Here is a 24,967-nt window from a genome sequence, read left to right as displayed (position 1 = left end):
ATTTTACCCCCACTGTCTATCACATTGCCTCCCAAAATTTATTAAACACCCACTGATAAAGAGGAGAAATTAAAGATAAATATGAAGTCTGGAATAAAACTCAGGCTCTTGAAAAATTTGTAACATTAAAACATCTTGGATGATATTAGCCTGGAACAGAAATAATTAACAGAACTTTATTAGACATTGAATTCTTACCAGCAAATAAGAGTGTAAAGACTACAACAAGTTGATAGAATGCATGACCCAAAATATTCTTCATCATCGTGCGTGAGATGAGAGGCTTATTTCTACCATAAGGTTTTCGAAGCAAGAGAGACTCAGTGGGTGGTTCTGTTGCCAGAGCCAGAGAAGCGAGCGTATCCATTATGAGGTTTACCCACAGCATCTGCACAGCCTTAAGTGGTGAATCCTAGAAAAGATATGTTTCCTAATAGACACTCACAACTTATTCAGGAACTCAGCAATTCTCAGGAAGCCTTTAGGATTTAAAAACTTAAGAAACAGGACTACATTTTTATATTAATTAACTAAAAATATTAAGCTTCAGCTCATTTAAATACTTAAGTATGTTAAAAAGGCAGACTATATGCATTTTTGTTTTAAAATAGACAAGTTTTAATAAACAAATCGTCACCTACTTGAGTAATACATGCGCCTGTGAAAGCAACAATCACTGCTACTACATTAACAGTAAGTTGGAACTGAAGGAATTTTGAGATGCTGTCATAGACATTTCGTCCCCACATAACTGCTTTAACAATGCTTGTAAAGTTGTCATCTGTGAGAATAATATCAGATGCTTCTTTAGCTACATCAGTTCCAGCAATACCCTGTTAAAAAAATACTGTGAATTAGACTAAATGTTTAAAATGTAACTTTTAAATAGTCAAGATAATAATACACAATAATTTTAAAAGGTTACCATAATATCTAATAAATATTGACTTAAATTTATGCTAAAAGAAGGTTATATAGTTATTCTAAGATACGACTTAGAAAGACATCCAGGATTAGCAGAAATCAAACATAAACATAAAGCAGGGAAAATAAAGTTCAAGTTAGGTTAAAAATGGAGGAACAAGCAAAGGCACTACCCAAGTTCCTTCCAAGAGACACACAAAAAGGTACACTTAAAAAAAAAACTCACAAGGTCAAAGCTGGAGGGAAAGAAGATTCTGTAAGAAAATCTGAGAGGCTGAAAAGCAGATAACCAAATGGCAAATAACTCAGCAGACCCAAGAAAGCTCAATCCTAAACCAATGGTAGGGAAACAGAAGTAGCCTTTTTCTGGACTACAGGACCCTCCCATAAGGTTCAGAACTTGGTGGGTACCAGGTAGCACTGGAAGTAGGGATGAAGGTAGGAATGAAACAGAAGGATCTCTTGCAAGTCTACTGAAGACACTAAAGGAACACTTAGAAGCTTCAAACTAACGATTACATTGTCGACAATAGAATGGGATGGATTATCAGACCGAATGAACTACAGCTCTATGTAACTAACGTAGATAAATCTCACAAACAATGATGAACAAAAGAAGATGGACTCAAAATAATACATAATATACAATTCTTCTAAACAAAGTTCAAAAACAAGCAAAAGTAATCTTCAGCATACTAGTTATCTTTGCAGAGAGACAAAGAGATAATCAAATTAGAAGAGAGTATGACTAGGGTTTCTGGAGTTACAGGTAATATTCTGGTTGACAAATCTGACCTATAGGCCTAGGGCTTCCCAGCTTTACACTAGTAAATATGCATAGACAACCAAGAACCACCTGACATCTGAGTAAAGAACAAACCTGAAAGACAGATACTAAACCAAAAGGCAAATGGGGACGCAGACTCTGCAGAGAGATGAAAGTTTATTTTAAAAAATCAAATCCTTAGAAAGGTAAAACGTGCATCAGTGAAATAAAAACAGGATGTTACAACAAGAAGGAGAGATCCAAAAACAACTCTTAGAAGTTAAACACATGATAAGAGAAATGAAAAACAACAGAAGTTGAGGAAATATCTCTGAAAATAAAGTAATAACAACAAAGATGGTTAAGTATGAAAAAAGAGACAAGGTAAGATAAGTCCAGGAAGTTCAAAAATTAAAGTGGGTAATCCAGAAAGAAGAAACAAAGGAGAGAAAGTAAGATTAATTTAGGAAAATCCCACAAAGTAGAAGAAAATGAGTTTTCAGAGTACCTTTTTACTAATACAAATCATCAAGCATTTCAGAGGTCTGAAAACAAAGGAAAGATCTACCTACCTCCAGAAAGGAAGAAAAAAACCAAGAGGTCCTACATAGGCTCAAAATTCAAAATAGTATGCAACAAATAAGAAAGAAATGAAGTCAAAATTCTGAGTGAAAATGATTTCCAACCTAGATTTTTATACCACCTCAGATTAAGAATCAAGAGTGAAGGAAGAATGGATATTTTTCAGTCATAAGTTATAAAAAATTCAACTCTCATGAACCCTTTCACAGGAAGCCATTGAAGGAGATGTGTGTACCAGATGAGACAAAAAAAAAGTGATGCCATTGAATCCAGGAAGTAAAAGATCCAACACAAGAAATAGGCAGAGGAAATCCTCAGGTATGGAGCCCCACAAGACAGCTGTGTTGCAAAAGCCTGGCATCAGTGGGTCCAGATTAAAAGCATGTCAAAGATGTGAGAGAGGCACCTCTAAAGGTAAAAATGGTAATAACAGTACCAGACATCTCACCTATCGAAAGGAGCATTTGGGGATGAATTAGTGTTAAGTACACAGAAAAACTAAGCTAAAAAATAAAAATAACAAAAACAAAGCAAATGAAAAAGACAATTTACAAGGAATACAAAAAGTTGTGCAAGGAAGAAAAAGTAATTATAGTAGACCACAAGGCTCAGGTTGGAACAGCATTTATAGTTACAATAAGAACTGAATATTGACCTAACCAAAAATATGATATAATCCTACTGGAAGAATTATACTTTTAATTTAAATATATACCTGTTCTAAGCCTATGTCCTCCTTCAAGGGTGCTGTAAGGCTCAGATAAAATCACAGACCTTTAAAGATTTTAAACAGTACCAGTAAATGTATATTATTGCAATTCTTCAAAAGATATCATCTTCTAGACATATTTCATGGCATCAAATAAAGCTAATGCATAAACCAATTAGACTTATAAATCAACTTAGACTTATCAATCATCCCTCAAACTGATCTTAAGGGGCAGTGTAAGACCAATCGTAATTTGGTCAAACAACCCTGCCAGTAAATTACATGTGAATCCTTGAATAAGTAAGTTCCTACCATTGCAAATCCAACATCTGCTTTCTTTAGTGCCGGGCCATCATTTGTACCATCACCAGTTACAGCTACAACCTGGCGTTGTTCCGAGACAGTGCTGTCAATTATACCTTAAATAAAAGTAAATATTTAGTCTTTAAAAACATTTTCTGTAATAAGGTGATTCTGCAGAACATCCTACCTAGAAAGTTTTATAGACTCGAGGTTAAAAATAAACAAACAAACATAAAAATGGAAACTGCTTAGATGTTGGGCAAAGAACTCCAGAAACTATGGCTACATTAGGAACACTATCCTGTTTTAATCACTGAAGATAAACACAATTCACCTAAGATAACAAAAGGAAATGAATTTAGATTTTATTGAAAAAGATAATACCCATGACCCAATCTAATATTCAGAATCTATTACTATTATAGGAAGCAGAACACATTTCTGTATTCTGTATTCAGAACACATATTCTGTATTCACAAGAAATTGTGAAAGAATTGCAAAATCTACTCACCTTTAACCAGTGTGTGTTTGTCAGTAGGAGATGATCTTGCAAGTACTCGAAGCTTTGGCCAAATCTTGTCTATCCGCTCTTGCTCAATCTATAAATTTTTATCAAAATTAAAATGTGCCGAAACCTAGTTTCATAGTTCCAAATTAGCTATCTAGCATATTTATCAGTGGTTCTCAAAGTGTGGCCAAAAGGCCAAGAGCATCAGAAACTCCTGGGAACTTGTTAGAAATGCAAATTATTGGGTGTCCCCAGGTCTATCTTATCAAATACTCTGGGCTGGGTCCAGCAATTTGTGTTTTAAAAAAGCTCTCCAGGTGACGCCAATGCATACCCAAGTTGGAGAACCACTGCTACACATATCATTCTAAAATCAAAATTTAAAAATCCCCCCATTGCCCATGAAAATGGAACTTTCTTAACTCAGCATAAAAAGTTCAGACTTTGGGGTCCCTAAAATATGCTCTACATATCAGTCTTTCCAAACCCATCTTCCTTACTCCCTTTACACATACTGTACTTCTGAAATTGGCCTAGATTCACTGCCACTACTTTCATAAAACATTTCTAGCAAGAACTGCTCACTCCCTTTAGGGCTGCTTTATCACTAGTCCCTTTTATCTCCTAGAATGCCAGTTTTTGCCTCTTAAGGTGTGCCTTGCATTTACTCATGTACGGTATAGGGTATACTCAATATGTATTTATTGAATTAGATTCCTAATATACTAAAAATTTATCAACTAAAAATTAAAAAAAAAAAAATCCTTACCTCTCCTTTTTCATTTCGTATTCTTCTGTTAAAATCTTTACCCTCTAGGCATAGGAAATCTTCTCCAGGATGTAAAATACCACATTTGGTAGCAATAGCCCGAGCAGTATTAATATTATCACCAGTGACCATCCGCACAGTAATTCCAGCCCTCTGACATTTTTTTATTGCATCTGGTACCTGGTTTACATAGAAAAAAAAATGTATTATGAAAGAAAATTAGTATTTCTAGAGGTAAAAAATCCAAGTGAACAAATATGCATTACTTCATAGCCCCCAAAATAAGGATAATTTTAATTTCATCTCAAAATATTCAATATTTCTTGAATTAGCCCCAATAATCCCTTCTTTCTTATTCTACTACCTGTCTTAGTTCAGGCTTCATTTTCAGTTATCAACCTGCTTAATTGTATTATTTATTTACCAAAGTCTTTTTAAACCACTTTTTCCTCCTGGCAACCATTAAGCAATTCTTCTTTGGTTGGTTTTCTATTTTTCTGGGTTTACTGCCCAGATCACACCAGAGTAAGATGTTGGTGTTCCTTAGCGTTAAGAGTGGCTCACTTTTTTTCTCCAATCCTTATAAGGGTAACTTAATATAATATATATTATAATCCTTATCTTGTAAGGTTAGTTCACCAACTCCCATACCTTCAACTACCACCTATACACCAACAACTTTCAAATCTATATCCTTCCCATACCTAACTGTGAGAGCTGTATTCACAGTTCCACCTGAAAAGTGGCCATCAGGATTTGGGTGTCTAAAAGGGAAACCAGGTTTTCTACTTACCTATCCAACAGAAACCTAAGGGTCATCTGTACTTCCTCTTCCATCTCCCCTCCTCTCTGTGCTTAAGGCCCAACGAATCCTGTGGATTCTACCTCAAACCTTCCTTGTATCATGTCCCCACTGCTTGTTGTCCAAGTTATTGCAATGACTTTTTAATTGGTATCCCTGTCTTTATATTTGTTTCTCCTTTAAAAAATCTGATATACTTGATAGTGGAGATGTTTTTCCAACACACTAATATACTTAAAAATGTATGATGATTCTTCAGCTGTTACACATATACTACAAAGTTCTTAGTATAACAGAGTATCACAATTTGGCCTCAGAATAGTTTCCTAGATTTATCTAAAATTTTTCTTTATTATACAGAAGTTGATAAACAGTATACATATTATTTCTGTGCCTCTGTTACTTCAGTTCCCTTTGCCTAGAAAACCCTTTCCCACTTTTCCCTAACCAGAAAATCCACACTGATCCTACTAGAGCAGAGACTGCAAATTCAAACGCCTATAGGGCCAGGCAGGTAATATGAATGCAGAAGACATGCTGAAACGACAAACCTGAGATAAATGCCTAATGTAACAGTTACTCAGCTCTAGCCTATTTTCTGCCATGGTGAAGGAGAGCCCAATGTTGATAGAACCTACAATTTCAAGAGAAAGGGGAAACCCAGATTTGTGCTTAATCTCTTAATACTCAAATGTTTTACACACACACAAACACACACACACATGCCAAAGACGACTGAAGGCTAAATTTGGCCTGCAGGCTTGCCTGTTTGTGACTTCTATACTAAATCCAATTAAAATGTAACTTATGTGGGGCTTTCTTGGCCTACCTAGACAAAATTGTGCCTTTGTCTTATGCATATCTGTATTATAGGTAATAACATCATATTATAGTTACTTGTTTACCTGGATCCGCAGCAAGTCAATGAACTTCTTGAAAGTAGGACCCTTATCTTATCTTTGCATCCCCTATGACCTAGTACAACGTCTTTAATTTATTTAAGAAATAAGTGCCTGATATGTAACTGGAGCTTAGTATTTACTGAACTACTGAATTAAGTTATCTGTGGGGAAATAGTCACCAAGGAGTAATTTTCAAAAGGGGCATTTCACACAGGGTACCATGTCTTAAAACATGTATGCAATTTAATTACTAGTAACTCAAATAGAATGTATCAATAAGTTTTAAGATTTACATAAAAAGTATTTCCCTCCACCAGTCATTCAAATCACTAAAGGGGGATATCATATGCATTCAAACTAATATTTACTGAATGCCAGGTGCTATGGTAGGTCCTAGAGACAAAACAGTAAACCAAAGGACAGAGCTTGCTTAGATTATTTTTTAAAAAAATCAGTATTCCATTTTGAAAACACTAGTCTGCTGTATAAACGTAATATATCTCCTGATATCTCATTTGAGAAAAAATGTACACTAAATTTTTTATATATCTAAGCAGTCATTAATTAGATAGCATCCCAGGATCATTTGGGTAGGATAACAATGAGTAAGAGGGAGAAACCAGTGTCAGGTTAAAACTATGTGGCAAATAAAATTTACGAAAGGCAAACTACTATTTAGTGACTGCTTACTATCAAATACTTCCAACTTAAAATTCACAAACTATATCCGCTTTTATAGGTAAGGAACTGAAGCTAGGCTTAGTGTTTTATTCAAGTACTATGCATACACAAAAAACTGGATTTGTTCTAGATATCTAATCAATCAAGATTCCCTACACCAGAACTGCACGGTCCAGATTACTCACTCAGAGAAAGCTTTTTCAACACTACATTGTCTCATTTTAGGACAAAAGTACCCATCTCATTTTGTGATACTGAAAAAAATAAAGTGCCACCTATATGTTTAAAAAAAGATAAAACTATCAACCTTAATTCCAAGAGCACTATAACAGGTTAATATGTTTTCCAAAGGACAAAAGTTGTAGACATCCTAATTTAATAAGGTAAGATTTAATCCATAAATAAATATAAAACTTTGATTTTCCAAAGGTTGGCAAACATTATCCACCTGGATGTTTCATAAGCAATTGAAACCCCAAAACTGAATTTATCTTTCTCTCTTAATAAACTGCTGCTTCTGATTCTGTTAGTACATTGGTAATACCCTCTACCACTCACCTAGTTATGCAAGTTAGAGATTGGTTCCATCTCCTTTTTCAGAGGACATCTTAGTCTTATGCTCTCTTCCCTGGCTTTCCCCAGGAGATCTCCTTTACTATCATAGGTGATTTCTCCAGCCGACACCACTTTCAGGCTCTGAGGTCCAAATGCCTACCTGACATACATTTGGATATCTCAAGACACCTCAACAGTGTCAAGAACAGTATACCCACACCCAACATATTCATTCCTACTGGTTCTACCTCCGTTTACTTTCCATCTTCCCTGTCACAACTGTAGTCCAAGCCATGATCATCTCTAGCCTGGGATTACTGCAATAATCTTATTTGCTTCCCTGTTTCTGCCTCTCTTACCTCTAATCCCTTTCTTACACGATACCCCAAATAGTAGTTTAACAACATAAATCATGTCACTTCCCAACCTGTATTTTAGAATAAAATTCAGAGCCCTTATAGCCTAGTAAAGTGAAAGATCATTTCATCTCCCCCTTTTCTTTTTCTTATACTTACAGCCACACTAATTTCCTTTTTTAGAAATAGCTAAATACTTTTCTCACTTTCAGGCACTACAGGGATCAAACCCCAGACTTTGGTGTTAATAGTACCGCACTCTAACCAACTGAGCTAATTGGCCACTAGGCCTCTGAATTTTTTGCTGTTTGCCTGGAATGCCAGCTATTTACACAGCTGGCTCATTGTGAACCACCCCCACCCCCAACAACCCAATGATCACCCAGAATGTAGGGCCTATGAGAGCAGGGAGCAAGTCTCACTTCTCACAGAATTTATTTTCACTTGGCATAGTGTCCATGCATCCATCATTGTACCTATCTGGCAGTCTTTTTCCTTGAGAATATAAATTTCATGACTTCTGTTCACTGCAGTATTTCCAGTTCCTAGAAGAGTGCCTGGTACTACACATTAGGTGTTGAATCAATTAGTTGATGAAGTCATTGAACAAAAACAGTTTTCATGTTTGTGTTTTTACTTATGTTGCTTCTTTGCTCAGAAGGTACTTACTGTTCTTTCTCTCTCTTGGTCTAGCTAATACTGTGTCATCCTTTAAGACTCAGATCAGGTAATTAACCTCTATGAAGTCTTACTTGACCCCTCCAGTGGTTAATATAGCAGTCTTTTAAGCACATGTGTTTTAGACAGAGCTGGGATTTGTATATACTAGGTCTATGGTCTAAATCTCAATGCATCTCAATTTTTAACCTGTCAAATGAAAGCAAAAATACTCATATGTCATAGAGGTGAACATGAGATGAAATAATACATGTAAAGGACTTGATGAAATATCTGGCGTACAGTGAGACCTCATAAAAAAGATGCTATTACATTAGACTAGGTGGGAGCTTATGTTCTCTGCTCATATAACATGCTCTGTATATATCCAGTAATGTACTAACATCCTGGGTTATCATGTTTGTCAATCCATATCCAAGACAGTGACTTCTTTGAGGCTAGGGACCAAATATCAAAACTCTTTATGTCTCCAGTACCTAAAACAGTGTCTGGCATACAGTAGTTGCTCAATAAACATTAAAAAAAAAAATACTAAAAAGATGATTTAAAGAAGAAAAGCAAAGCCTAGAGCTTCATGCCATCCAATATAGTAGCCACTAGCCAGATGCTTAAATTTAAATTAAATTAAAAATTCGGTTTTCCAGTTGCACTAGCCACACATCAAGAACTGAGTAGTCACGTGTGCCTAGTGGCTACTGTACTGAACATAAAAAACATTTCCATCATTATAGGAAGCTCTACGTTGGACAATGCTGATCTAGAGACTGTAAAAACAAATAACTTAATAGCATCTGTTATTTAAGATAAATATCAACTGAAAATCCTACCCAGTTCAAGGTACTGTGCTACGTTGTGCTAGGTTATGGTGCTATAAACACAAAGGATCCCAAAGAGAAGCTTTCTAATTAAAAACCATAAAAAGGTAGCATATGCATGACAAGCACTATTATTTCACTTATCTTGGGTTCACACAGAAAAAAAAAAAAAATCACAAATACTGAAAATTTTACTAGAAAACTTGCTACTGTTAATGCCTAGATCCTCTACAGTTAAGAGATTCTGCACATGCAGAACACAGAATGTTTCACCACCTCAGGTCTCACAGGATCTTCAATCCCCACAACAGCAATGCATGTAAGGCCGGTGACAATATCATTTTCATTATCCCAATCGGGTTCTGGTTCTCCTGCTGGAAAATCTCTGAATGCAAGACATATGGTTCTCAAGCCTTCTGATGCCATCGGTTCAATCACAGTTTTTATAATATCATCACGGTCCCTTGGTCTGAATACTTTTGCCTCACCATTAGCACTCAAGATTTTGAAACACCTAAAAGGAAATGTTGAATCCAAACATCAATAATTAACAAAAATAATGGTTAATGCCATTTAAGTGAAATGGAAGAGCTAGAAATCATGGGACTTGATATCTGTAATTTAGAAAATTACATATGTTGCATTTTTACAAACTTAAATCATTTTCATTCTTCACCCTCCTCTTTACAAAAGACAGTTCTAATCTGTATGGTTATCATTTGATAGTTCTGCACTGTATTAGTTACTCTAGATATTCTCAAAACCTTCTCTTTTGGAAATGCAGTGCTTTTAGATTTTCACAAAGAATCTGAAGTGGCAAAGAATAATAAACTATATACCTGACCATTCTGGTACAGAATTAGACATTAATTTTAATTAACACAAAAATCGCAAATATTTTCTTCTTTTAAAGTAAAAGGCCAAGTTCAATCAACCCCTTACCTGAGATGTTGTTTCGTCACCTATATTGTTTTAACCATGAAAGAAAAAACATAACTTACTGTTAAAATAAGCATTAAACCAGAGTGAGAGAGATAATGCCAAAATTGTTTTATTTTCAGTGAAACTAACTATAACCTTTTCTTTAATTATATAGCAAATAAAAATCACATTGTACACTTCCCTATTTAAAGTTTGTTTTTCACAGTGCCCCTTGGTGATGCCACCTCCTCCTCTTCTACGGTGATGATTCCCAAATCCAGATCTTCTGTTCTGATTGTTTCCCCAAGCTTTCTGTCACTGCTGAAGACTTCCACCCAGACGCTGTACCAGCACCTTAACCTTAATACATAAAAGACTGGAAGTTGCCTCCTCACTGCCCATGTAATGGGTATCAACATTACTCCAATCGTTTTGATAGAAGTCTAAAATTTTACCTGAATACTTCCTGTGTCCTAATCATCTATATACTATGAGCTCCTGAGTCCTATACAGTTCTCCTCTGAATAGTCTCCTGAACGTGTCTGCTCCTTTAGAGGGGTACAGCAAAAAGACCACGGAAAAACAGAATTAAGAAATAATACAAATCTTTTTATGAACGTTTTGAAGTACCCTCATATTTCCCCTACTGCTACCTTCTTTTGGCTCTCATTTCAAACTAAAGCTATTATAGAACAGCAATAGACTTTTAATTGATATCTGTCTCCAGTCCATCCTTTTCTTCCCAATCCACCTCATTCCTTGATGCAAGAATTATCAATTGCAGTTTTTTTTTGTTTTGTTTTTTTTTACAACTTTGATGATTCTACTACTACCTGATGAAAAAAATACTTCTGTTGCATTAGCCTATTTAATTAAGTTTTAACTGCTCAGCCTAAAATTTAAGAGTCTCTACAACAAAATGTAAATATTACTATGGGAACACTTACTGTATACTTACTATACATCAGGCTCCATGCTAGACATTTTATTTGCATTATTTTATTTCATCATCACAGAATAAATGGTCATCACAGCCTCTCTCAGTGGAGGAAAAATGAAAGCCAAGGAAAGAAACTACCCCAGACCCAAAGTTAGTTAGTTGCAGAGGAAGAGTCAAGGCTTGATTTTTTCTGATTTCAAAAATCTCTCCTATACCATCTATCTCCTACCCATCAAGCCAGGGATGAGACATATTTCTAACCTTTCACACTGAAATCTGATAACCAAGTGTACTGTGGAGGGAAGAAAGTTCTATATGACCTGCATGTCATGAAAGCCCACCACTGCTCTACTGAACTATATGACTAGCTATTCTCCCAATATGACCTGCATATTCCCATCCCCTTTCCTATGTTGTGGCTTCCTTGTACTTGATGTTCTCACTTCATACTGAGACCTGTCTTAAGTGCCACATCCCCACAGTGTGATCTTTCATCTTAAAACTTTGTAATTGTTTATCATATGCTGCCTTTTCAATTGTTTATTTATATACTTGTCTTTTAAACTTGTTAGACTACAATCTGTTGAGTGTTCATGAAAATAACACTGGGTTATAATCCACATATAAGCAAATTAAACACAGAAATATTTTAAATGTTGTAATTACAAAGGAGTTCCAATTTTTCAAAACTGCTCTTAAAAAACATTTTTTTAAAAACAGTTCTCTACCTCTCTACTGGAATTAGAGAAACCAAAATAATTTCAATGCCTGTAATAACAGATAAACATTAGGGGAATTATAAGCAAACACATAATGTCAAAATTGAAGCTACTGGTCTGTAAAAAGATAGAAAGAAAGATTACAGGATGTGACTCTGCAGCACCATAAATATCAATAAACCCCACTTTGATATAAAAGGGGATTTTTCAAGACCTAGTTTCAATGCTTTGCTATTCTAAAAATTCATTGATCACATTTTGAATCTCTATAATTCATTGATCACATTTTGAATCTATTATCTACAATGCAGTGCTGATGATATAAACTTGGATTTTTCTTCCTAGGAGGGCTTTTACTTTTCATGATCCTATAAAAACAATGGAATCAACATGTCTAAAAACAAACATCCAAGTTTACTTCATTAGGTCTACCAAATTGGATGGTAATGGGTTTATTTTCCCTACAGCAAAATACTAAGAAATAACAGAAGCTAGAGTGTGAAAATGGTAGAATACCATGGGCAAATATCTGGATATTATAAAATATGCTAAAAAGCTCTGAGGTCCTATCAAATGCCTGATGTTCACAAAAAGAAAACAACAACAATCACAACATAGTAGGTATTCCATAAAGCAACTACAGTCAGCAATTCATTCATCTAAGCATTTTACTCTTACTTTTTCAGAATTATCTCAGATGCACCCTTGCTGAATATTCGATAACTTCCATCTGAATTTTTCAGGACAGTACTCATGGACTTCCTAACAGAATTGAAGGTGTAGACTTTGTACAGTGCTTCTTCTGGTATTTCATTTCTAACATCCTGATAATCCCGTTTTAAATCCAAAAGAAGTCCCAACAAGGCACATTCAGTTTTATTACCAACATGACGAGGTAATCCACCCTCTTTCTCTGGTGGCTATAAGAGAAAAAGGTTTAGAAGCTAGAATCATCTTGTTTCTCTACGAAGTTTAATTTATAATGTAAAACAGAATGCGACACTCTAAAAAACAAAGTTATATAGAAAATGTCTAATATCAGCATTTCAAAGAAGTATACAGAAAGGAGCTTGGGTTGAGAATGACATGGATTCCAACCTCAGCCCTGCCAGTTACTAGCTACATGAACTTTTGGCAAGTTATCCAACTGCTGTGATCCTTGACTTCGGCATCTGTAAAACAGGAGCACTGTGACCCCAGAATTAAATGATATAAGATATATAAGGTTTAAAGTTGGTTCCTGATACACAAAGGGATTTAATTTTAATTCTTTTCTTTTTCTCTTCCTGTCTTCATTGAACATTTATATTAAATCACTCACAATTAAATCTACTTTACCATTTTTTATGGCTTAAAATAAAAATACATGCATTAAAATAAAGTACTGTTGCCTTAAATGTATTGAAAAGTTTTATTTCCTTCATAGTGCCTTCACAAATACCACCTTACGTAATCATCACAATGGTATTAAGGGCAGATGTGATCAACTTAACAATTAAAGAAAGTAAAGCTTGGACTTTCAGCTAGTAAAAGGCAAAGCTAGATCAAGAACCAAGATCCCATAACATTCCAGTCCAATCATCCAATTTATGTATATTTTCACTAATAAAACAACTTGCAATTTTATTTTCGTTCTGTTTTCATCCATAAATCACTAGCAGATATATCAAACATAAATTTCATACTTTCTGCTATAAGATTTTTAAAACTTGCAAAGTTGACAATATTTCATTTTAAGGTAGTACAAGTCTAGAATTACTTTACTGTGTTAGTTCTAAAAAGGTCTAAGAACCACCTTATAGGTAGGAACTACTGAAAAACCAAACAGACGGAGCATATAGCAAGCATACATAAAACATGTTATTTTAAGTTGAAATCTGGCTTCAAAATTTTCTCTAGAAAATTGAGAGTTGACTTTCTATAGTAAGATAGCCTGGTCTTTCACAAAATGAGCTTATTAATAAGAACTTTAAATTAAGAATGTGTTCTGATTATACAGCTTGAGAGTTTCTGAACACAGAAAATTCAAAATACAGGAGAAAAATACAAAGAAATAGAATGTATATATTGATCAACAGACTTTACTCAAAACACCAATTATATCAAAATAAACTTACACATTATATAGATGTATGCCTTTTAAAAACCTTACACAATTCAGGTTAAATAACATAGTCATGGTTGGTCTGAAGAATTATATACATGTAGTCTAATCCTTACAGATTTAAAAATTTTCATATATAAAAATGAATTATTAAATAAATCTTACCAATATTTTTGATGTATAAGCACAATTCACAGAAATTCCTGTTACAAGATAGGATAAAATATTTGGTGGAATAGCTTCTGGTTCAGGAACCTTTCTATAATGTTTTTCATTGATGTAAGCTTGAACAACTGTCATTCTGTTCATTGTTAATGTTCCTGTTTTATCGGAACAAATGGCTGTAGCATTTCCCATGGTTTCACAAGCATCCAGATGCCTTACTAAGTTATTATCTTTCATCATTTTCTACAGTGACCAAAAAAAAAAAAAAAAAACCCAACAAAATCTAGTTAAGTTACATATAAAACCAAAACCAATCACTTCATTACATTAAAATGATTATAAACTGCTTTAAAATCAAAACTAAAACTCCCGGCTTTACATAAATGCACTGTATAAAGTACAAGCTTAATACTGAAAAAATTTCAGCACATTTGACCTATTAAAATAAGCCTAAGACAGTATAGCTTTTCATGGTTTCAATCACTTACTGCGGCATAACAATCTAGTAAACAAATACAGACACCTGCACCCATACGTCAATCACGCTGACTACATGCCTCAACAGGTTCTGTGAAGTGCCCTTACAAGACCAATGACAATCTATAAGTACTACTGTACTTATAGTACAGTAAGAGCACATTAAAGATTAAGTCTCCTTATTAAGTGGAAAACAAAACATTTTTATATAAATCTCCAGGGAAAAAGTAGCTTTTATCAGTTAAAATAATGAGCTTGTAGGTACACAGTAGCTGCTTTTTCTTTTTCTTTCTTTTTCTTTTTTTTACTGATAGACTCAGTTAATGTATCAAAACCAGAATGGGTCATTTTTATCTATCCTATATGCTAGTAGTCTTGGTATTTTCATCCTTAGGATCAAAATGTGTCTTACCTCTCTCATTTACAATAACAACAACAAAAAAAATCATTTCTAAAAAAACAAGTGTTTTCACAGTAGTCCCAAAGGGCAATAAAGTTAAAATACTTTATAATGAATTCTCAATACATATGTGGAATGGGTTAAAAACTACATAAGAGTAATTTTACAAAGTGTTTTTTCTGTAACTACTAAAATGCAAGATACCATAAGAAACTGGCTCCTTGGAGAAATAAATACGGGGAATAGAGATATGTGCTTCCCAAATTACTTATGATTTCCATATTAAAGATTAAAAGAATGAGTTCTGCAGTAAGGAAAATGTGTTCAATTTTACAAAACACTAACAGAGGATCCATAAACACTGTATCTCATGAAAAGAACACTAATTAATAAATTGATATGTTGGTAAAATAACTGACCTAAAACATATTTATTCCAATTATTTCTAATTATTTTAAAACATCAAAAAAAGGACAAGCAGATGATTACACTCTATTTCATCACCATTTTGATACATTTACCATTTTATTTTTTAAATAAAAGCCGCTAAATGCCTGAGAAGAAAACAAACTCAAACAGTAAGCAAAAAATATTATAATGACAGGTCTACTGTAAAACACTTTTGAATACTGAAGAGTGCTAGAGCAGAAACTATGACTACGTTGGCAATGTTCCTTAAGTAAAATTGCTAATTAACATTTGAAAATTTACAAGAGCAGCATTCTTCCATTAAGTGTAATTTTTTTACCAGTGAAACCATAGTGAAAGAAAAACCAAAATCGTCCAAGCTAAACATTTTTTAATTCAATTCACCTTTTCCATATAAGATATAAAATTTGTAAAAATAAATTAATAATCTTCAAACAGATCATTACTTCAGGGAAACAGCAGTAAGCAAAGACATCAAAGATCGTATTTTAGCTTTGTACTTGGAAAACAGGAAGGACTGAGCTACTGTAAATTGAGTGGTCAGATGGTCAGAGAAGGTGACGTTTGAGGAGACCTGAATAAAGCAACAGAGCAGGTTATTCAAAGGAAGGAACAAGTGGGCCCTGAAGTGGGAACACAGTTGAGATGTGTGAAAACCAGCAGGAAGGCTGGTAATGCTGGGTCAGAGAGGGTTAGGGGCAGTAGATGAGCACCATGAGGTAAAGAAGCCAGGGCCAGACAGGGCAGGGCCCTGCAGGCCATGGTAAGGAATTAGGATTTTATTCTAAGTGTGATAAGAAGCCAGTAGAGGGTTTCATGCAAGGAAATAACATGATCTGAATTAGTTTTTTAGAAACACAAGACTGCCTACAAGTGTGAAGACTAGATTGTGGGGCAATTATGGGGATGGAAGAGTGTAAACAAAGAGGTCTTAGAAGGGTGGACTTGAATGAACCATCTTTGCTCTTGTACCACAGATAATTGAGAAACACCCTCTCCTTAATTTTACAGACAGGAAAGAGGAGGTGATGTGACTTGACAACATAACTACCACATAGTGAAAATTAGTCTAGCACTTTGTCTCCCAAAGTTGTGCTGAGTGCTATATCAAGGCTGGAGTGCACAGGCCTCTGAGGGAACGTGCAGGGAATCAATGACAGCATTTCTAAAGTGTACATTTATGGAAATCCTATACTTTCAGAACCAGAAAAGGTGTAAGAGCATATGCATTTTCTCCACCAGCTGAGGCTTTAAATGTAATATGTCTACTTAACTATTTTCTACTCACCTTGACTGAATAAGCCAGTGAGATAGTGACTGCAAGTGGAAGACCTTCTGGCACTGCAACCACTAATACCGTTACTCCAATAATGAAGAACTTCACAAAATATTGGATGTAAATTGGTGTACACTCAGCAAGCCATGGTCTCTTCTGAACCCAAAAGGTATCAATTACAAAATATAACACTAGAATGATAACTGTGATGGCAGACATCAACAGACCTTTCAGGATAGAAAAAAAGAAAAACGTAATTCTTTAATTATTCTAGATAGACGCTACCAGCTGCCAGTTACAGATTAGCCATTGTAAAGAGTTATAACTGGCTTGATAATATTTATTTTAATTTCTCTGAGAAATTGTTACCTCCTTTTTGCAACTAACTTATCACCTGACATCGTCAGATCTAATTTTTTCTTCCAAGTACAGTCCTGTCCCCAGGAGAACTGTGGGAAAACATTTATGGTTCTTTCTTAGACTTAATTGTATCTTTAGCCTTCTACTAAACTGAGACAAAATAATAGGCAATGACAAGGAAATACCAAAAGCTCAGCAAAAGGTGGTGCTTTACATGTTCAGGCAGCAATTTGCCTAATGCTGAAAGAGAAGCTGACAAGAATCTGATCTATAGGGAGACTTGAATAAAATATTCAACCTATGTTAAAAAATAATATATATAAAATGTATTATCTGAATTCTTAATTATTAATTTATTTTTGGTCTGTCCTTACAGCTTCATTAACTTAGAACTAAGAGTTAACCATGTATTGCAAAACACTTAATGCTTTATTTTGTGGGATAGTTAGCCTCCTGTAAACGTGCACTGTAAAATAAGGCGAGTCTACTTGTCTGGGTCTAATATCCCAAACCAATGTCTGCTAAACGCCACCACCACCTCAATTCCACTGTGTCCCTCAACACTATTTGAGATAGTACTACATTAGGCTACATATTACAAAAAGCAAATATTTTCTATTAAATAATAAGCTTGTTGAGGGCAGAGGCAAAAACTTCACTTTCCCAATATAATCCTAGGAAGCAGTAGAATGAGGCAATTTAAGTAATTTTAATAATGTATGCTGATTTATTGACACAGTGTTTTTTCAAAAAGATGGTACTGTTAAAAGGTATGCTCTGTTTTTATCTAAGAGCTCTACTGGTTCTATTAACAGGTACTTTCTAGTGACGGTGGTAATTTAGTCACTTCAGCCTCACTATGATGATTATTCCATTCAGTTGAACTAACTGTAATGTTCAGAAAAACACATGGATAAATTTTTTCATAGACAGCCAGTAAAAAGATGAGCAAAATGTGTGATGAAATTTCTTAATTTCTTTTAATTAACATATAGTTGGATAATCAGTACTGAATAACCTCACTGCTAGCCCTCTCTTTACTTTCCCCAGAAATTCAGAGAAATTCAGAGATGAGTACATGGGCTTTTAAATTGGGCAGACTTAGGTGCTAATCTTATCCTGACCACTTATTAGCTAGTTGACAGAGGACAATTCTGTCTGTGTAAAATGGGGATAACAGCCCTAAGCTGCAATGATAAGTATCCACAGTAATTCAAAAGGCCTGTTACACTGTGGATAAAACAAAATATTTTTAACTCCCCTTCCACTCACAAAGCAATAATTTCCACATTTAAGCATATCAAAAAACAATTTTTAAGTACAAAGTTAGCACGTTTTAAAACAAACCACTTTCTTTTCTTCTATATATCATACCTGCTTTGCCAATCTGAACAGCCAGTTTTGTAAGTTTCCCTTGTAAAACAGATTTTTCCTTTTTTGGCAAATTTGCTTTCTTTTTGTCTTTTTCATCACCATCTCCTCCTTCTTCACTCTTCAAAGGCTGCATTTCCATGGCTGCACCATCCTGAGCTTTCGCTACATTTAAGAGCACATAAACTCACTACATTTTAAGGCACATATCATTATTAACATTTTGAAGCAATTTCTAAGAAAATCATTTTCTTATAGAAATTAGAAAAGGTACAAGTATTCAGCTGTGTGTGTGTACACAGAGATAAGAAGACAATAACAACATTGAGTTATGAAACTTTGTACTAGATTTAAGAATGTCCTACTAGGCTATGGGGATGAGGCCTAAGAAGAAATACATGGTCCTTAAACTAATAACTTAAGAACACTAAATCATTTGTCCTCCTCTGTATTATATTAGGTAATATCCAAACACCATAAATCCTTCCGATATAATTTATGACTGTAATGTAGAACATTATGTATAATCATATATATAGAAAAATATACATACATTCATACTCTTAAATAAATGAAAAAACCCATTTCTGCTATATATTTTGTTTCTTACACATTTTTGCTACCAACTGCATAATAACCAATGTTAAAATACTTGAAAGGCTTAAGTTGAGATCTACCTACATAATAAGCTTACTACCATAAATCATAATTAAAATCTTATTAAGACCGTAGAGACAGCAGATTTAAAGCACAGCAGGAAGAGAGTTTAACCCAAGTTAAACTACATTGTTGATTTTCCCTGCCACACATACCCTACACTTTTGGATGGATATAGTACACAGTAGATCTATTTTTGGATATAACAAAAACAATCTAACTGTACTTTTATCCTCCTGAATTTACCTTTATTGCGATTCTCAATAGCTCCATCTTGTTTCTTATCTGTAGGAACAAAATGGGAATTAAAGCTTTCCAAAGGAAATGAATATAGCCACGCTAAATTATGCAGAGGTAGTTCAAATTTCTATAACAGAATTGTTACACAATGGGGTGTGCGTGCGTGCGTGTGTGTGCGTGTGTATGTACAGATTAGAAAACATTTGGCTTGTAATGACCTGCTGGGTCAATCACTCCCTAGGTTTAACCCATTGGGGAATACCCCAAAATAATTTAGGGCATCTATACTTGTTTAATTTCTCCATAAGACTTTATCTTTTATAAGCTATAATAAACCCAAATATGGTACAAGAGGTTTTCAAACTAAATACAAATATAACCCTAAGAAAGCAGAAAAGGGCAGAATGGAAAGGGAGGGAGGAAAGTTATAAAAAGACAACAGGCACCCAGGAGAGCTTTGATGGGAGTGAGAACAGAAATGGTTTGTATAAAAGATAGGAGAGGAAAGTTAGTAAAACGAGAATACAAATATACATTATAAGCCAGTAAGACTATCAGTTAAGGTAATCCCCCAAATTTGCTTAGATTTAGAGAACACAGAAAGATGAGCATGTTTGAAGCAACAACATAATCAAAAAGGGGACTGGTCTACTGTTCAGAGTAGACAGTATAATATTTAAAATAACAAAGAGGAAACAGAAGCATTCAGCCTATTTTCTTTCAACTTCTCTATCAAGGAGAACTATCTTCTAACTGGAAAACATGGAACAAATATGGTTAAGAAGGAATACAAGCTCAAGAGAGATGATGAGATAGTAAGAGAATACCTAGCTACTTTCAGTGAGCTCAAGTTTGGAGAGACCAGACAGCCACATTCCAGGATAGTGAAGGAACCGAGACAGATTACACTGGACTGCTTTTGAGTAACTGCCAAAAGTCAAGGGAATGGGAGAGGGGCTGGAAGTCTACAGATGGAAAAATGTCCTGTTCTACAGAACAACAACAACAAGAATAAAAAATGGTAGACAATGAATTAGCTGTTAATTTCTGGGAATATTCTGGACTGGATTAATAAAAACAGTTGTATAAAACCTTGGAGAAAAAAGGTGCTTATTGGAAAAGACACTGTGGGTCAACAAAAATAAAAATAAAAATAAAAATAAAAATAAAAATAAAGTCATGATGCAAATTTCCCTTCTTTTTAAAGTGTCCAATGGCTTTCAACTCCTGCATATTAGGATGGAGCATAGTATATGGTTATGGGCAGACTCTGAGTCAGGGACGAGGGTTTGATCTGCCACTTACTAGCACTTTGACCTGGAACAAGTTATACAACCTCTATTAGCCTGTTTACTCAGCAGTAAAAAGAATAATAGTCTTTACCTCGCATGGTTGTGAGAATTAGTAAGATATCTCATGCAAAGCACTCAAAACCTGGAATCATTACTACTGATTTTCAAATTGCATTCCATTTGGTCTTAAGAAACCTAGGGAGGCACATTGAGGGCTGCCCTGAGGAGTGGAATAGGAGAAACCTAGTACATAGGGCTTGCTACCCTCATCTGCAGCCAGAACCTTTCAAATACATTTTTGTTTGAAATAAGGATTTCATAGCTAAAGACAAAATTCAAAGAATAAAACAAATCACTCAAATATTAAAAATACTGCTGTAGTTATAGCAAACCAAAACTTTAGAAAGGCATTTATTTTAGAAGATCCTCAAAACACTCATGGGAGAAAAAAGGAAATATGGGCTTAGTATCCTAAGTAAAATTAAATAAATCTAAGTGTTTAAACCACAGTAAACTGCTGTCAATCCAAAGGGAAAAGGCTTCAGAAGAGTGATCCTAAGTGGGAGAGAAGGACGGTACAGCAGATACTCAGAGCAGGGTGGGAAGGGATTTTTTAAAGTGGCATGTCCCCCCAAGTAAGAGATTCTGAGATTTCTCCCTGAGAAATGACCGAGCTTCTTGTAAGATCCTTGTGGATAAATTGTAAAGTTATAAAGTTTGCAGGGCCGAGCCCGTGGCGCACTCGGGAGAGTGCAGCGGTGACGCTCCCGCTGCAGGTTCGGATCCTATATGGGAATGGCTGGTGCACTCACTGGCTGAGTGCCGGTCACGAAAAAGACAAAAAAATAAATAAATAAAAAATAAAAAAAATAAAGTTTGCTGATGACAGATCACTCAGAGGGATATCGGATACAATGGATCAAAATAAAAAAGATCTTGATATCTAATGATGGACTGAATACAAGATAAACATAAGGTGTCAGTTGTAGTCCTGTGTCCAAAACCCAACTGTGTTAAGTATAGAATGAGAAATGTGAATAGCAGAAAACTTGAAAAATGTTAAAAGCTCGATGAAACTAAAATGTGATATGGCTGACAAAGAAAGCTACCACTGAAGCAGCAGAAAACAATAAGCAAATATGAAGCGAGAGTTCAATTCGTTTTGATCAGGTGACAGGGGAGATTCTAAAACTAGAGAATAAATAGAATAAAGCCAATGGATGTGTCCCAGGAGATGCTGAATTTGTCTAGCTATGGTAAAGGAGATTGACAATATTCACTAAAGACACTTAAAAGGACTATTAAGTCTAAAAGAATAACTTTCTCTCCTTTAATTTTCTCTCTTGAAAGTAAAATATTGGGTAATTAATTTCCTGTAGAATTTTTCATATCAGAATCTCATGAAAGAAGTCTATTTTCTGTACCAGTTCTTATAATCTAATTGCCATATTTTCCAAATATTAATTCTTTTCTTTTTTTCCAAGGTCTTGGCGTAATTCTAGAACTCACATTCCAAATACCAATTCTTATATCAAACTGCTATTCTTACTTTTCTTTTCCTTTTTCTTCTCATCTTTCTTCTCTTCTTCTTCGCCTCCAGCTCCAAGTAAGGTAAAGATAATTCCAGTTTGAGAATTTATACCTACAGCTGTAACTACCATTCTTCCAGAGCCTTCCATTACATGAGTACCTACAACAACAAAAAGCTTGGTTTGTTTTTAAAATTATATAACACCTAAATTCTTGTGCTTAATGTTTTAACTCAGTCATAACCAAGTTCAAAGCTCACTCTACCATTCATTTACCATGGGATATTGGATGAATTATAACATCTCAATTCCTTGGCTGTAAAATGAGGATAACGGAACCTATACTTCATAGAAATGTAATGAGATTTACATTTCTTAAATAAGCCTAAGAATATAAAGCACCTAGCATACTGCCTGAAATTTGTAGGGGTTCAATGAATGCTCGCTGTTATTAATCATGACCTAAGGTATGAGGGACATTTCTCTGAGAAATAAATTGCTTACAAAAACTTATAACCAAAAGAATTCTATACAAACAAATCTCACATTTCCCAGCCCCAACTTGACCACTACCTAACTCAGGCTTTCATTCCAGCCTGCCTAGATTACTAGCTAGTCTCTTTGCCTTCCCAGTACATCTTGGAATCTTTTAATCTTCCTAAAATGTGATTTCATCACATGCCTCTCATAGCTCAAAAATTTCTGACTCTACATTGCCTACTAGATTAAGTGCAGTCTTCACCTTGAGACCAACCAAGCTTTCAAACTTTTTCATTCACTCCAACATAAAATCCCATTACAGAAAGCTAGGGAGCAGAGATGGGAACACTGAATTCTATGTCCCTTACAACAATCTTGTAAGTTGGCAGGGATTATTGTTCTTACTTTCTAGAAACTTGCCCAAGGTTATGCAACTATTAAGTGGCAAGGCAAAGATTTGATCTAGCTCTATCAAAGGACAATGGCTATATTCTTATAATATAATGTTCATAAATTTGCTTATAGTTCTTCAACCTGTACATCTCTGCATCTTTCCTTACTTATTAAAAGGCTTCATGCCCTTCTAATCTTTTTGTGAATTTTAAGTAGGCTTCAAAACTTAACTTTTTTTTTTTTTTTAACATTCAATCAAGTCTTCTTTATAGCTATCAGTTATTATTTACTTGTATTTTATCTCCTAGTTCGCAGCCTTTTGGAGGGAAAGATCTGTAGCAACTACCACCATCTTACATACCAAATTGATGCTCAAAGGTCTTTTGCTAAATAAGATCATAAAGCATATATACCTACTTCGGTATTTAAGATTTTATATTTGGCTATTAATTACTGAGCAACTTATCCAATATAAACTTTTTTAGGTGTTTGATTTTCTTGCTTTTAAAAATCTATATTCTGAATATTTCACTAATTATTAGCTTCTTTGCCAATGAAAATGCAAGGGAAGTAAGAAGTGAAATTCAAGACAGTGAAACAGTATTTATTAAGTAATACATGTAAAAGACAGTTTGTTTCTTTTAACAATTCTGGCTTTCTGCGGACTTCAATTTTTTATGTTCTATTCTTCCTTACCACAGGTAATCAGACGTTGGCAGTTAATGTGCTCAGGCAAAGTAAACAGTTTTTGTCCATATCCTCACTGCTAACTGAATACTGCTTTTAAAAATCTAAATTTAAGAAGCCAAGAACAGCAGTGAGAAATGGCATCATGAGAGTAAATTTAAAAATAAATGCATGTCATGTTTTTTGGTACATTTTTGGAATAGGGAAATAGATGCAGAAAAACTTTCCCACCCTTACTGCGATAAGGGACTCTACAAAGTTATTTCAGTCTTTTCTTAAACATGGAAAATTTATACAGTTCTCTTGGTATACTTGTTGTGTTAGGAACCTGAGTCTACATAAAGCTTACCAGTCATCTCTGTTAAAACAGAAAAGGACCAAAGTTCAGTTAAAGGAAATCAACCTGAAGAGCTAAGCACTATGTAAATAAGCTAGATGTACATAAAAGTCCATGAAGTATATACAACAAAAGCAACAGAAGACTATTTCAGTTTGCCAAATATAGTGGCCCAGTTAGTTTGTGATGGTAAGGTATGATTAGATAGCTTCCCTTTCCTTTAAAAAGGTTATAGATTTTATTTGGTTAACATTAACTATAGTTTCTTAGAAACACAGCGAGGAATAAGTAGAATAAGTACACATTATCCAAAATATTTCTATTGGGTATGAATTACAAGCACACCAATACAAAGAAAAATCCAAGTAGTGTATGAATGTTCTAAGTGGCCTAGGATATTGAGGGCACCCAAATCAAGATTTTTTTTGACAGAACATAAGCCTATTAACAATCAAAACTTTTACCCTATTTATAATGGTATTCACAAATGTATATACAACATAATTACTTTGATTTTTTGCAATAAGCTTTTTTGTCACACATTTACAAATCATACAACAGTAATGGTTAAACTTAAGTTTTGCTCTAAAGTTGTGATTCTAACTTGACTAACCCTGTGTATATCACAGGCTTGATTTTGGTTTCAGTAAAATCCTGTTCGACCAATTGAAATATAAAGGTCACGGAGAAGAAATGAAACATTATAGCTGCCAAGTTATTAAGTAGTTAAATCAGCAGGAATCTCCTGCCAATGTATAAAATGTCACCTTTCCATTAACACCTGAGAATGGTAAGAGAAGACGAATAGCAACATCTGGCTTCCCTAAAACTCTAGCATA

General features: G+C 34.6%; 1 protein-coding gene across 4 annotated transcripts in view; it reads right to left on the bottom strand.

Moving 5' to 3' along the window:
- Positions 1 to 24,967, bottom strand: part of ATP2B1 (ATPase plasma membrane Ca2+ transporting 1) — a 111,620-nt gene that overhangs the window by 15,331 nt on the left and 71,322 nt on the right. For all 4 annotated transcript variants that reach the window (XM_063076139.1, XM_063076141.1, XM_063076142.1 and 1 more), the window contains exons 6-17: positions 22,252 to 22,392; positions 19,417 to 19,455; positions 18,517 to 18,678; positions 16,795 to 17,009; positions 14,201 to 14,443; positions 12,610 to 12,851; positions 9,628 to 9,865; positions 4,563 to 4,742; positions 3,797 to 3,884; positions 3,294 to 3,400; positions 642 to 833; positions 199 to 412 (exon numbers count right to left, since the gene is read on the bottom strand). In XM_063076139.1, coding sequence (XP_062932209.1) covers positions 199 to 412; positions 642 to 833; positions 3,294 to 3,400; positions 3,797 to 3,884; positions 4,563 to 4,742; positions 9,628 to 9,865; positions 12,610 to 12,851; positions 14,201 to 14,443; positions 16,795 to 17,009; positions 18,517 to 18,678; positions 19,417 to 19,455; positions 22,252 to 22,392 — 2,061 coding nt within the window. The remainder of the gene's footprint in view (positions 1 to 198; positions 413 to 641; positions 834 to 3,293; positions 3,401 to 3,796; positions 3,885 to 4,562; positions 4,743 to 9,627; positions 9,866 to 12,609; positions 12,852 to 14,200; positions 14,444 to 16,794; positions 17,010 to 18,516; positions 18,679 to 19,416; positions 19,456 to 22,251; positions 22,393 to 24,967) is intronic.

Source organism: Cynocephalus volans, chromosome 12, assembly GCF_027409185.1.
Source record: "Cynocephalus volans isolate mCynVol1 chromosome 12, mCynVol1.pri, whole genome shotgun sequence".
Lineage (NCBI taxonomy): Eukaryota > Metazoa > Chordata > Mammalia > Dermoptera > Cynocephalidae > Cynocephalus > Cynocephalus volans.
This window is presented reverse-complemented; position numbering and strand designations above follow the sequence as displayed.